The sequence below is a fragment of the Hyposmocoma kahamanoa genome, unplaced genomic scaffold, assembly GCF_003589595.1.
Source record: "Hyposmocoma kahamanoa isolate Upper Pololo Valley unplaced genomic scaffold, ASM358959v1 62, whole genome shotgun sequence".
Classification (NCBI taxonomy): Eukaryota; Metazoa; Arthropoda; class Insecta; order Lepidoptera; family Cosmopterigidae; genus Hyposmocoma; species Hyposmocoma kahamanoa.
In genome coordinates, this window is record NW_020653850.1 from 2,092,887 (window position 1) to 2,107,819 (window position 14,933).

Below are 14,933 nucleotides of genomic sequence, written 5' to 3' on the forward strand. Positions count from 1 at the left end.
AAGTGGGACTGCCCTCGTCGTGCTTTGTCAAAGAAAGTCGGTCTAATTTCGAATTCCTGTCAGTCTAGTAAGTCTGTCTTTGTGGCCTGTCAGTCTGATCGTCCATTGAAAATTCATTAAAATAAAGACTTACCATGCCGTATGTCGCGTAGACTGCACGCGACATATGGTATGGTTGTGTCATTTTTTGGAGTGCAAACATGATAGCCGCATCAAAAATAGTACCCGTTGTAGTATTTCTTATCATTGATAAGCCTTTATTTTAATGAATACTTCATTTTCAGTTTAACTAATTGATGTTTTGCACAGTAACAAACGAAAATAAACATTATCCCAGGGCAATAAGGTCGAGTTTTATCTTTTGGAGATCTAAGTAAACATCTCGAATTTTCCACGCTTGTAGCGAACAAAAGTTTAACAAAAAAATGCATCAGAGTGTTTTGTTAATTTTAAACTTAATTGATCGAAATAAAATCCATTATATAATATGTGCGTTAAAGAAGGCATATGTTGTCGAGAAGATACTATTTTCTATTCGTTCAGATGTTAATCGTTCGTCGTAGTCCAGCTATTGGCCGAAAGATGGCACCACGTTGAATAAAATTTTAATATAAAATCAAAACATCCAAATTTTCAATAAAGTTATTGAACTTTCAACCAAATAGCAACTGGGTAAAGTTTAAATTATATTAACACATCAGAATTTGTCACATCTTTTAAAATTAGAAACTATGAGTAATCATTAAAGATTTCGTAATGTTTATTATTTGTTTGTGTGCGTTATGGCTACAGCAGTTCCAATAGTAATCGAGGCTTAAAGCACTTCCATTGTTTTTTCTACCGGGTTTAAAAACAAACACCAAACACGCGTTACCGAGCGCTGGTCGGTTTCTCGACACACATCGAAGGAGTCAAACAGACTTATTTGACTCCATGTGTAGACGACCAGTTTTGTCTGTGTCTGCATGTTTGTCTGTCCGTCCAAGTACAACTGTTCAGGCTTAAGAGCCTTTCAAAACCGTTGCTGCTTGAACTTCAAAGTGCAGTGTTGCTATAACTGTTGTAACAGGCGTTTATGTTTGCAAAATATTTTTAAGGTCTACCAACGCATAGCAAAAGAGGTCACTTTCAAAATCACCTTCGTACGATAAGCATTTACTTAAAGTTTCATTTTATTTTTATGTTAATTTTCGGTATTAAATAGTTTCAAGTATTTTTGGGTTTCGCTGAAGCACCTTTATAGTGATGAAAGAGATTCAGTCTTTTAAGGCCTTTTAAAAAACCTCGACTAATTTTTAACGCCTCACAACTAGTTCAGACTTTTAACCTTCAAGTCTCGAGTCATAAGACTAAAATTGAAGACTTCGAAGTCTTTTAACCCTAGGAAGCTTAAAAGACTTATAGGACTAAAACGACTGGCGCTTCATAGCCTCGGGAGTCGCGATTCGTGAGCTGTATGGCGTGATTTTATTTCTACCCACAAGGTATTTTACGATTTTTATTATAAGTATTTACTTATTTTATTTAAACGTCATTAAACAAACACTAAAATCCGTTGCCCACCGTACCGAACTTGCAACTAGAAATCCGCGGGTAATAGGTCCCCGATTCTACGAACATCTACCCACAGACCTGAAAAGTGTTACAAACGATGAAACGTTTTGTACCCGACTAAAAATCCTTTTATTGGATATTGAATTGTACAGTGTCGATGAGTTTCTTTTGAAACAATTTTAATTTTATTTTATTCGACAAGCAGTAGTTATACTACTTTGTTTTATATTCATTATTATTATTTTGTTACTGACGATCATAGTTATCCCTTGACATTGTATTTCCAATTGTAATATTGTGACATTGATAACATGAAATAAACGATTCTATTCTATTCTATTCATTATTTACTACATACTACTTACGTCATTTTTATTTACAAAACTTCGGGTTTAATAAGACATAAAATAGAAGTCCTTTGCAAACAACTCGAGTCGTTTAAATCTTTTGACTCTTTTAGTATAACAACTGGGTCTTATTAATAAAAACTCGTATACTGTAAAATGGAGTCGAGTCGTTATAAAACGCCTTAAAAGACTGAGTCTCTTTCATCACTACTCCTTTATGTCCGCGAAGACAACAACAAATATGTAATTGCGAATACAAGTATTAAACTTTCAACGATATGCCAACAAGATAAAGTTTAAATTATATTAACAAGTCAAAATCTGTTTTTAAATTTGAAACTACAACCATACATTATAATGCACCTCCGTTACTGGTGGTTGTGAACCAGATTCTATACCTGAAAACACCGTTTCATAACTGACCTTCCTCAATCAGTTTCGCGTCGGCTGCAGCAGCGCGGTACAACGCAGTAAGCCAGCGCTGGGCCGATTCGCTAGGCGCTTCTTCGGACAAACGCTTCAAGATATCTGCTGCAAGTCTGTGGTGACCGTATCTGCCAATTTTAATAATAATGTGCCATAGAAAATGAAACTATTTTTCCGGATTTAAATCGCGTATATTTGTTTTTTCAAACAAACCGACGTTTCGGACCCTTTACAGGTCACATGGTCACGGTTGACTGAGGTGGTACAGTCTTCAACCAGTTATGTCTAATATTAATGCAAACCACCCTATTTTTTCACTATAGTTACAATAGTTATTAATTAAATACCTTATTTTTAATTTTACAAAGAAAACATTCCAATTTACGCTACATTAAGTTTACAAATTATTTTATTGAACGAATTTTTATTAAGTTTAATAAAACTAACTCGATAATAATGTGCCAGTCAACGACATCGATTTCAAGGGAATTCCTTGCACACCTTGTATACATAATACATCCCACTGCTAGACTCATAGAATTACAGTCGATGCCCAGTTGGTTCTGGTAGATAAGTGCGTAAAATTCTAAAATTAATTTTGTTAAAACTTCCTGATTGCAACATTAGCAAACGATGGGCTATTGCTCTCCGAGTTGAACTAGGGAACGAGTCGGCAGACCCTACGAAATTCTTTCTCGTTTTAATATCTCTTATACGTACAGCGCCACCTTTGATTAAACTAAGAAATTTGATTTGATAATTGACCAAGTCTTTCTTGTTTAATGCCTTGTACTGGAAGTACTGTGTTCCGGTTTTGAAGGGTAGGGTGCTGGTGAAATTACAGGCACATGGTACTTGTCAACTTATGTCCCAGGGTGACGGGCGCAGTGGCAGGGCCCCTAAGATCTTTCTATTTAAAGCTGTGAGTGTCACTGCAACTGTTTTGGATTACCACCAGGCGCACGACTTGTTCTTTCCGTCACTTGATAGTATATAAAAAAAAGCAAAAGTTACCTCAATGCCGCTCTGGCGACCCTGTATCTAGTCCAGCCGTCTGCAGTTTGAACGGCACTCAAGACTCGTTCCTCCCAAGCGCTGTTGATCTTGCAGCTGAGGGACTTGCCAGCTCGCTCTTGGAAGATCACAGTGCATAGGAGTACCAGAGACGTGCCACCGTTTGACTCATCTAGTTCTCTATAGGAAAGTTGGTTTTGATTATTGATACAAAGATGGAACACACAGAAAAGCTTTCGCCCCGATGAGATTTGAATTCACGACCATACTGCACCGTAGTATTGTTCTTACCAATTGTCAATTGTTACGGGTCAAGTTATCGACTTGTCGAAATTATACTATGTGTTTAAAGATCTTTGTACTGGATTTTTCGGCATTCAGAACCGCTAGTGGCGTCTAGTGAGAAATTTTAGAACCATCTTCAGACTGCCTGAATCTGAATTTAGGTAGGTTATAACGAGTGATCCGAATAGGTAGAGTTTTTTATCTAAACTTGGAGGAACATAGACAGAAAATGGAGACTGTCTTACGACAATATTTTTTAGGTCCTGGATCTGTTCGGGATTCGGGGAATCACTGAAGTACATTGAAAATTGACGTAATTGGGGACAGGCAGGTACACGGTATTTGTCTTAACTTTGCGACACAGTGGGTCGGATCAGCGATAATGCGGAGATTGGATTTTTCACGATACCTCTCTAAAAAATGCCAATTGAGAGATCCTATTGTCCTAATTAAATATTGTCATATCACATATACGCGTCAGAAAATGTGCAATATAAGTAGTGAATAGGCAGGTTTGGGCGCGCGTTTAGTGTGCAAATTTATAGAAGATAGGTCTAACAATACGTCTGTAGTGATACCAAGACTGGATCGACTAAGATTTTGTAACGATGGGGCACTAAAGGTATGGTCCCATACAAAAATACACATTTTATTTTCTTCCTACTAAACTATTAGATTTATGGCACAATGTGATACGACAATATTTAATTAGGACAATAGGATCTCTCGATTGGCATTTTTTTAGAGAGGTATCGTGAAAAAATTTCAATGTCCGCAATATCGCTGATCCGACCCACTGTGTCGCAAAGTTAAAATAAATATAGTGTTAAATTACGTCAATTTTTGTGACTGAGTTAAGAAGTGATTTCCCGAATCCCGAACAGGTCCAGGACCTAAAAAATATTGTCGTAAGGCAGTTTACATTTTCTGTCATGTTCCTCGAAGTTTAGGTAAAAATCTCTACCTATTCCGATCCCTGGTCATAACCTAAAATTTAGATTTTTTTCCATAGATAGATTTAAATAGCAGTAGTAGAGCTCCTTGTGAAAGAGTTTGTCCAGGTAAGTACTGCCACCTTACCTATTCTTACCGCCAAGCAGTAACGTGAGCATTACTGTGATTCGGTTTTGACAGTAAGGGCCCTGGTGAAATTACTTTGACTTTCAATTTATGTCTCTTATGATTTGAAGCTACAAGTGGTACTACAACTGTCATGGACAGGCGTGTCGCTTACCACCAGGCGCACGACACGTTCGTCTCATCACTCGGTATCATAAGAAGTATACTAAATATAGTTAGGGATAGTAAATATAGCCTTTGGTTCTTCGACTCGGATAAACATCCCCTTTCTTTAATAATAATAATAATAATAATAATAATAACGCACACACTCAACATAGCCCCGCACTAGGGAAACCCTGTGTCGCCGGTGCCATGGACACACACATAGACAACCACAAATTACACCCAAACTCACGAGAGAAATAAATGTAGGTCATACAAATATTTCGCCCGGCCCGGGAATCGAACCTGGGACCTCTGCGTGGCAGTCCGGCATGGTAACCGTTCGGCCACGGAGGCAGTTAAAGGCAGTTAGTCTTTGTACATAAGTTTGATTATAGTGGCCCTCCCTACAGAATCTTAGGGTATACGAGAAGGGTACTATAACCTGTGCGTGCACAGGAACTTTCTAAGTTCAGGTTCTGACTCCAGATCAGCCAGTGTACAGGATTGTCACAGACCGTTGTCACTGACTTCAAATCGAAACCGATACAAAATAATTACTGTTCAGCGGCCGAATCCAACGCAGACAGCAGAGCTGGCATGGCAGGCGCAATAGACTCCGGGCAATGAGTACCACCGCCAAGCGCTGCAAGCGCTTCGAGCAGCGAGGCAAGGCGAACTCCGCCGTATTTCCAATTGCAGTTCTGAAGCTGAGAACCTAGGACTGTTGCTGTACGAGCCGCGTACACCTTTGGTTCGGCGTTGCTTAATTGTACCTGGATAAAAAGAAACAAGTCTAATTTTTACATAAATTGTAAATCTTCGTCATTGATAATGACGTTGATATTTCTATTTATTTATTTATATTCAAGTTACAAATACCAATAAATACATACCTTATAGACTAACATACATAATATAATAAAACATTAATTACTATTTACACGTATTGTCTGTGACGTGTAACGCAACGTGGGTATCCGGTAGCCGGCCTCGGAAACTTCGGTACATGACACCCTTCGGCCAAACGCATCCTTCACGAAGGTGACAGAAGTTGAGTTGGTATTCTCACCACAAATGAATTAAAATTCTCCAGCTGCTCGACCCTCAGGGGAGTATATATTGGCTTTTACCCGTATATACTCCACAATATCCAAAGACTGTGTAAAGTAATGAAGCCTTGACACGTATAACAACGTCGTCGGTATCGCTGGACGCAGTAAATGGTTAGGGCTAGTCGGGGCCGTGCCACTAAAGTTAGGGCTGGTGTACTTTTTTCCGTACCACCATTTTGAAACCGTCCTCGTCGCACTGGTCAACATTTCTCGGTAGTACTGAAGACACACTGATGTGTGCAGTGAAAATTACTAAATCTGAATTTAAAATCTATCATTTCTGGCGGTGGTGCAACTCACCAGGCACTGCAAGGCCATCCTCAAAGGTTTGGTATTGTTCTGTCCGCTTGGGAAACTTGTTGCAATGACTAACGACTCTAGAGCCAACATCAGATCGGCTCCTTCCACTGGCAGGCTCTCTTCATAGCTATAACAACAATAATGAAATAACAATTTAACATTAAATTTTATATAATATCAGTAGCAGTAGACGTCCTTGTGAAAGAGTTCGTCCAGGTAAGTACTGCCACCTTACCTATTTCTGCCGCCAAGCAGTAATATGAGCATTAGTACGTTCTGGTTTGGAAGGGTAACAGTGCTGGTGGAATTACAGGCACATGGTAATAGTCAACTAATGTGTCAGGGTGACGGGCGCAGTGGCAGTGCCCATAAGGGAATGTAAATCCGTAGTATATTTGAAATCCGGATTTCAAAAACGGATTTCGCAGCGTATTCGGATAGTCCGGTTTTTTTCGGAAAACTGTATATTGCTTATGAGTTGGATATAATTTGGGGCTATTTTTTTGTTGGTTGTAGACATAGAGTATATAACCAGAAAAAGAGGCGAAATATAATTTAATTTATAGATTTTAAGACTTTCGTGGTTATTCACTAAATGATTAATTATCACTAGTATCAGGTTTATATCGGGAAAAAAAAAGTCATACCGTGGTAAGAATACCTGATACCATACCTGATACTAGTTATAATCATCATTTAATTTGTTTGAAAACTATTCTGCCATATCATTACTGTGACAACTGCGCTCCGATTGGCCAGCCCGTATTCGAAACAATTGACGGGTGTTGTCAACATTTTCACTTCTTATCGACCAGTTAACTTGCGCTTTGCTATAATGGACGAAAATTGCAAAATTACATATTTAATTACCGATGAAATGTGATTCCGTTTGTTTTGTAATTAGATGTTTTGCTGTTTTTCCCACACCACCGAATAGAACAGCACGGCATTGTTAGAGATATTATCTTTATTACAATAAATACAAAATATTTTTTGGAATATACGGAGACGTACACACAGGTCAGTAGTTGGCCTGTCTGTATTTCAGTGCAAACGTGGGTTGATATTTATAAGAGCTGTATCGCTAATGTGTTACCAGGAATATATGGCCCTTATTTCGTCTCTATTTCTGTTTATATACTCGATGGTTGTAGAGTTGTGAAGGAAGAATGGTGCGATATACCGTCGAAAGCTTTTGTATAATCGACGAAGGCCAGGTAGACCGGGAAGGTCATACTCATGACTTTTTTCGACGACCATGCGTTAAACGCATGCGATGGCCGTTGGTGGAGAGGCCGAGGCGGAATCCTGCTAGTTCTTCGAAATTACTAATTTATTATTAAATAAATTATTAATTTAAAATCGTGGCTTAATATCAGGTGAGATTGTGGCCAAGCGTGTGTCTATTATATATAAAAAAAAATTACGCATAGGACATTCTCAATCTGAAAATCAGTCTTCTTTAATAATATGTGTAAAAATTACTAAACATAAGCCATTAAATATTTCATAATACAATAACATAGAAAAAATACAAGAACAAAAAAGTTTAACAAGTACACCAGTACGTAGCGTCGTATGTCAATAAAATGTAAAAAAAAGGGTTTAGAAATATTTTAACATTTTTTCTTTGAATTAAAAAAGATCATAAAATTGTTTTATTATTTAACCTGCTGAGGGTTCTGTTGCGTAACGTTCCAAAATTTTGTTTGCGGACGCGTGAATTTAAATACAAAAAACATCCGGATTAAATTTGAAAATCCGGATTTCAAGATCTAATGAAAATCCGGATTTTTTAAATTACAGCTTATCCGGATTGAATTCCCTTACCCATAAGATCTTTGCGATCTAAAGCTCCGAGTGGCACTGCAACTGTTACGGATAGGCGTGTCAAAAAGACCAGGAAGACCCTCACCAGTGGACCACGATCTTGGTGAGCACGGCGGCCGCGACGGCGGCCTGCCGCAGGTCGGCGCTGACCGCGGCGTCGCCGCAGTACTGGCGCAGCGCGCTGGCCGCGCCGCCGGGGGGCGAGCCCGCCGCCGCGCACACGGCGGGGCACTGCACCAGAATCTGAGGGCCACCGGCGAAGCCCATCGTCTTTATTTCGCCTGTTTACTGTTTACTGCCTCCGTGGGTAGCCGAACGGTTACCTTGCCGGATTGCCACGCAGAGGTCCCAGATTCGATTCCCGGGCCGGGAGAAATATTTGCATGGCCTATATTTATTTCTCTCGTGAGTTTGGGAGTAATTTGTGGTTTCCCTAATGCGAGGCTATGTTGAGTGTGTGCGTTTAAACGTAAAATCACATAACGTCGTAACGTAGTCTATTAAACTTTATTGACAACACAAAACGGTGCAAAAGGCGGACTTAATGCTAAAAGCATTCTCTACCAATCAACTTTTGAGGAAAACGAAATTCACGAATGCGGTAAATTAACCAAAATATGAATCATACATATGACAAACAAACCTAATATACATGTGACAGTGAAGAATAATTGTTATAATGTTTAGTACTGTGAGCACCGTCTAGCGAGAGACAGCAGGAATCTTTAAAAGTGTATATCTGCTGGCTTGTTGTAGTATTTTGCAGAGTGAACTTAAGAGTATGAATGTATGAAAATCGCGAACGAACTGTTTTCCTAGAGTCAGTAGTTCTATCTTAACGCTCACTCACTTGACGCGACGGCCGACAGCGTTGATTATACGCACTGATTCGAATAGATAGAAAAATGGCAAACGGTGATGATAAAATCCTGCAGCGATAAAAATTAGTTACAATTTCCGACAATATATTTATATATGATACATACATTAACTGAAGATTATGATTACGTAGCGTATTGATATTATAATTATATTATAATTAATTTGAAGACTAAATTGCTGTTGAAAATTAAGAAATCAATGCCTTAATATCTCACTTGTAGCGTATAAAGAGTGATTATTCAGGAGACGGCAAAACTTTAAATATATTTTAAATTTCTGATCAAGGGTGTTAATTTGTATGCATTACTTTAAGAACAGGTAAAAGCCAGTATGTGAATATAAAGGAAATGCGATGTGACATCAGCCTGCAAAATTTGTATATACAATCCATTTTTTACATTTCAGTAACTTTGTGCTTGAAGATACGAGTTTGAGTAAGTTAGGCGACGATAAGTGACATTTTAAACAGTCTTTAATTTATATAGCTAAGAAAATCACTATCTTTCTGCACGTGAAACTCAATAACAAAAAAGCCACAAACTCAATAAGAGTTTTATATAAAAACCATTGTAATACTATATTATTATTAATTAAATTTTTATTGAATTGATATTCAATTATTTTTTGTGAAATTACTCCGCTAGTTTGTTATAATTATTAATACAAAGATCGAACACTCAGAAAAAATTCCTTCGATCCGGTTGGATTCGAACCGACGTCTTCTTGGATACCGTGCCAGACGCTATACCAACTAAACCACGGAACGAACCAACGGACCTTACGAATTTTTCTATGTGCTTGCGTCGTGTCTTTGTACTTGGTCTTTCAACGACTTTTAAGTCGTAGCGCCATCTATGAGAAATCTATAACAGATTTATCACCCAGTTAGTACCTTTACAGCTACCAGTCCTGGCGAGAGATGTCGCTATTCACTGTATTAATTAAATTTTTATTGAATTGATATTCAATTATTTTTTGTGAAATTACTCCACTAGTTTGTTATGTGATCGAAGGATTTTTTTCTGAGTGTTCGATCTTTGTATTAATAACTATATTATTATTTTGAAAGATTAATAAATATCTATATATCCTATTAACAAAGAAAATAAAAGTAATAATAATAACAAAATATTGTGGTCGCATTTATGCCTAGTATTGATACATGTATTTTAATTGGAACACATTTCTTATTCGCTTGCGTTGGTCGGTTTTTTGTTTTATAAAATGTTATGTTATTCATCTAAAAGAAAACTTTGTTTCTTAAGCCTTGGTAGCTTAATGGTTTAACCTACCGCCACCCTAGTAGAGGCTGTGGGTTCAAATCCAGTCTCGCACCTGAGTTTCTTGATGCACTTTTGACATATCGCACTGTTAATACAATAGTGCATTAACTCAAAAAGAGGACTTTTTTAGAATCGATGAAAAATGAATTACTCACTTCCCGTAAAAAAATTATTAAAATTTATATGTTATACTTTATTATAGACACATAAACAATTTCTCAAATGTATTTTTAAAATAAAATGGAAAAAGTAATTTTACGTAAGCTCACATAAAGTGTGTCTCTTTTGGAGTTAAGTAGATATTTTTTTATTGTTTCTTACAATATTCTAACAACGGTTTTTTTGACGTGTAGAGAATCAAATTTTACGTTCAGTAATGATATAATATTAAATTTCACATATTTTGAGTTACAACACTATTGTAATAGCAGTGCGATATGATCACATGTATTATTGTCGTGAAACCTAACCTGCATGACCTCCAAACAGAGCATGGCGTGCGTATGCTGCGTGTCAGCGCATAAGACGAGCTGTCGAATACACTCTGCTGGCCATAGCGCCGCGTGTTCTGCGAGTTTGCGTAGGCCCACCAAGGCCGCGCGTCGGACTGCGGAACGGGCATCTTTCATCGCGATGTCGAGAAGGAGTTCCACCTGCAAAAGGTTTTTTTTTTAAGATGTCAAGTGACGGGACGAACAAGTCGTGATTCGTGTCGATAAGTCGCCTGTGCCTATTTCAAATTTCACCAGCACGTATATATATATATATATATATATATATATATCACCAGCAGAAAATACGTATATCGGACCGTCATTTCTCGAATTCGAAACTGGATCCCGATTGGGGTCGATTCAGAACCTTGCGTTAACTCAGTTGTCGACCGATTCGATTTCATATAAATCATAAAATTAAAATAAATTAATAAAATTGAACAAATCCCGACTTAATTTAAAAGAGATTACCATAATACGTTCTTGCTTTGTAAACCATAGGACATTCAGTGGCTTTCATTCGGTAACAGTGTTCAGAATAACGTTTGTAGCGTTTGCCGGTCGAGAAGTTCGAGTAATCGTACGGGTGTGACGTCATTTCGGTTCGGTTCCGAATAGGAGTTTGACGTTCGATTCGGGTGTTGTGAATAAAAATGAAAAGGAATCGGTCGACAAGTGAATTATCGTAAGGTTGTGAATCGACCCCCTAATACGACGTAGTGCTCACCTACTGTTTGGCGGCAGAAATAGGTACGGTGGCAGTATTTCCCTGGGCATACTAACACGGAACTGTACTGCTACGTAACTCATATTATATAGTACTCATAATATAGTGGATTCCATTGACTCTCTCTCTATCTCAACTTTACATTTGTTCTTTATATCCTTTCCAATAAAGTATATTACAATAATAAAAATTCCTAAACGTGATGCTATTTAATAGCTTTCAATATAGTAATTTAATACCTGATCAGGTACATGCACAACAGTGTCAGCAGCAATCGCAGTCAACGCTGTGATGGCGGCACGAACGGAGCTCGAAGACGGGAACCGTTCTAGCAAGGAGCGAAGAAGTTTTAACACCCCTTCGGCACGAATAGCTGTTGAAGATACATAATACATAAATATCATATCGCCTGTCTCCCACTGGGGCAGGCATAGACCATGAACCTCCTGACAAACATAATTTGTGTGAAATTACTTCACTAGTTTGTTATAATTATTAATATAAAGATCGAACACTTAGATCCGTCTGGATTCGAACTAACGTCTCCTAGCAAACTGAGCCCGACGCTATGCCAACTAAGCCATGGAACGAACCAACGGATGTCATGTATTTTTACATGTGTTTGTTGCACTTGTCATCTGTGGGAATCTATGAAAGTTTTCCTTTACTCAGTACCTTTACGGCTACCAGCCGCTGGCTAGAGATGACATTTTAATAATAATAATTAAGTTTTATTGAATGTCAGAATGTTTCATCATGATATTGAATTAATTTTGTGAAAGTACTCCTCTAATTTGTTACAATTATTAAACAAAGATCAGAGAACAAGGGTGATGGAGAAGGAAAGATTTTCTTTAATTTTACAGTCACTATTATAAAGTTTTAGTGTGATATACTTGTCAGTTGATTAAAATTTTTTACCCAAATAATAGTGCTAACTTCTTTAAAATTGGTGAGCAAATTAATTCTTACTTGAATAAAAAAAGTAATAGGGTATTTCACATTTTTTTGGAAACTTTTTAAGTAAATGACGATTCATTTACGATGTTAAAAAATACAGGTTAATTTATTTCTATTGTCTTTGTAGTAGGCGTAGTTATTGAAGTTTTTACTGTGCCTATTTTTTCAGTAATATTAGAGTTATTGCAGTTTTTACCGTTCCTATTTTTTCTGTAAAGTTGGTATTGTAATAATGCATTGATACCTCCCACTCGATCATATCGTACATAGATGCTTTCTGTTTTTAAGTATATTACAGGTTCCATATTTAAAAGTAAAGAAATCACTTAATGTTATGCTTGAGTTGTGGACACTAGCACGTCACACCATACCGTATCAATACACAGGTCACAATGAGGCAGGGAAAAGGCAACATTATTAAAAGGTTATATTAGAGATAAGGGATGTAAACTGAGGCAAGCCATCTCCTTTCTCCTGTTACATACTGGATTAAAGCTTTGGTCTCACCTCCTCCATGGACAGTCCTCAGAGCCCGTACAAGCTTGGCACGTCTCTCAGCTCCTGTGCTCTCGCACTCTACCATGTCAGACAGCTTGTTGCACATTGCCACTGCAAACACACTGCAATGGAAAATTTTATGAAAGTTCCTTCAATATCACACTGTTCATTGGAAAAAAGTATGGTGATGAATTGTGAAAGAAAGTAAAAAACTTTTGGGGAAAATACTTAACATGACACAAGTGTCCAAACTTCTAGTCACCATTATATTTAGCGTATGTTCTTATATTTATTCTTTTCAAATATATAACATTGTGTGTGGTGGCAAGCTACCGTCAGGTGGTAAACCTTCTTGGTTTACTGTTCTAGGAAAACATGTGAAGCCCCCTACTTGTATCAGGCCAGCCAGCATTGTGCCTAATTACTATTATTAAAGGACACCCGTGCCCACTGACGGGATAGACAATAATAATAAAATTTCTCTCTACAAAATTCTTTCATACAAAAACATAAAAACAGAAGATACAAATTATAAGGTACAAAAACAAACCTTATAAAAAAACAGTGTCTAGGCCGCAAATTCCACAAAGTGGGGTGTTCTGGGCTTGCATGTATGTTGTGCGGATATATCCAGCAGAACACATGATGTACGTACAAAACTTGAAAATCTTACTGAACGCACCACACACCGTTGTGAATTTATGACCTTAGGCTTACAGGTTCTCCCAAGTCAAACCTAATAGCTATTAAAGTTACACTAAATTTGACTGGGATGTTAACGTTTTAAGCTGTATTATAAAAAAGTGACAAAGAACAACTATCAAAAACATTTCATGTGTGCATTTTATTGATCGATGCAATTTATTTCCAATTACAATTTAATGAGTTGTTGATGATGATATAACGCATGAGGGCCTCAAGGGCCTAATGGTTTCAACTGCAGATGCAGATGGAGAAGATCTCAGGTCAATTCCTAGAATGACCAATTTAGGAAATGAACTCTTCTAAATTGGTTGTGGTCTGGGAGTTCTGGGAAGTCCTTGGTAAAATGCTTGTATGACACATTATTTTTATTATTACTTACTTTGAATGGGCAGCAAATCTCGTAGTAGCATAAATGGCAGCGTCAACTTCAACATTGTCATGACTGTCCAAGCCTCTCCGTATAGCATGATGAACATTCTGCCTTTCTGGGATTATTCCCGCCACAGCGCCAAGAGTTCTGAGCGCTAACGCTCGTGCCACAGGATCGTTTGAATGTAGAACGCTGAACACACGTCTTAAGAACTCGTCAACGTTCAAAATCTTGTCCAAATGCTTCTCACTCTGCTGACACACTCTTAAAACCCAGAGTCGAAGGAAATTGTTGCCCATTCGAAAAACATCAGCTAGTTTCAGAAAAGAGGAGTTGATTAGTATAGGGAAGGGGTATTTTTCGAAGAGACGAGGGAAGCGAACTATCGCTTCGCATTGTTCGCCTACTTTGCCGGAGCGTAGTCCTAGAAAAACAATAGATTTAAATCAACCTCCGGTCAAATGCAAAACAATAATAAGGTTATGTTGATATTTTACCTTTGTCTAATTCAGTCAATGCTGAGTTAGCATCTTGCTCGGGCTCTCCAGAATTATCATTGAACGTATTTAGTCTCACACCGATCATCTTATCGTATTTATATCAAAGATTTTTAGTGAAAACAAACAACAAACGTCGGCCAAGCAATGCTTGTTTATTTTTAATAAAAAGTACATAGTGTAATTGCACAAGTGAAATAGCGTCCTACAAAAAAAACATTCCGTTGTATCTTTCTATTTTTTATTTTTAACGTATATTAATCGACAAAAACGCAATTCTACGCCGTTGCTGCCATCTGTCGTAAGAGATATTACTACAACAAAAATTGTTTTCTTATAGTCAAATTAGATGGCAGCATAAGTCTCGTTTAATTCCTTCTTGTTTGCTTATTGGTGCTGCCGTTCTTAGGATTTATGTACTA

The 14,933-nt window shown here is 37.6% G+C and overlaps 1 protein-coding gene across 1 annotated transcript in view; it reads right to left on the reverse strand.

The window, feature by feature from the left end:
* LOC113229714 (integrator complex subunit 7) overlaps positions 1–14,649 on the reverse strand; it is a 27,828-nt gene extending 13,179 nt beyond the window's left edge. The window contains exons 1-11 of the mRNA XM_026463397.1: positions 14,512–14,649; positions 14,024–14,438; positions 12,949–13,061; positions 11,721–11,854; positions 10,731–10,913; positions 8,181–8,338; positions 6,266–6,392; positions 5,412–5,626; positions 3,342–3,521; positions 2,325–2,455; positions 134–153 (exon numbers count right to left, since the gene is read on the reverse strand). Of these exons, the coding sequence (XP_026319182.1) occupies positions 134–153; positions 2,325–2,455; positions 3,342–3,521; positions 5,412–5,626; positions 6,266–6,392; positions 8,181–8,338; positions 10,731–10,913; positions 11,721–11,854; positions 12,949–13,061; positions 14,024–14,438; positions 14,512–14,599 (1,764 nt within the window). The 5' untranslated portion in view covers positions 14,600–14,649. The remainder of the gene's footprint in view (positions 1–133; positions 154–2,324; positions 2,456–3,341; positions 3,522–5,411; positions 5,627–6,265; positions 6,393–8,180; positions 8,339–10,730; positions 10,914–11,720; positions 11,855–12,948; positions 13,062–14,023; positions 14,439–14,511) is intronic.
* Between the last annotated feature and the right edge of the window lie 284 nt (positions 14,650–14,933).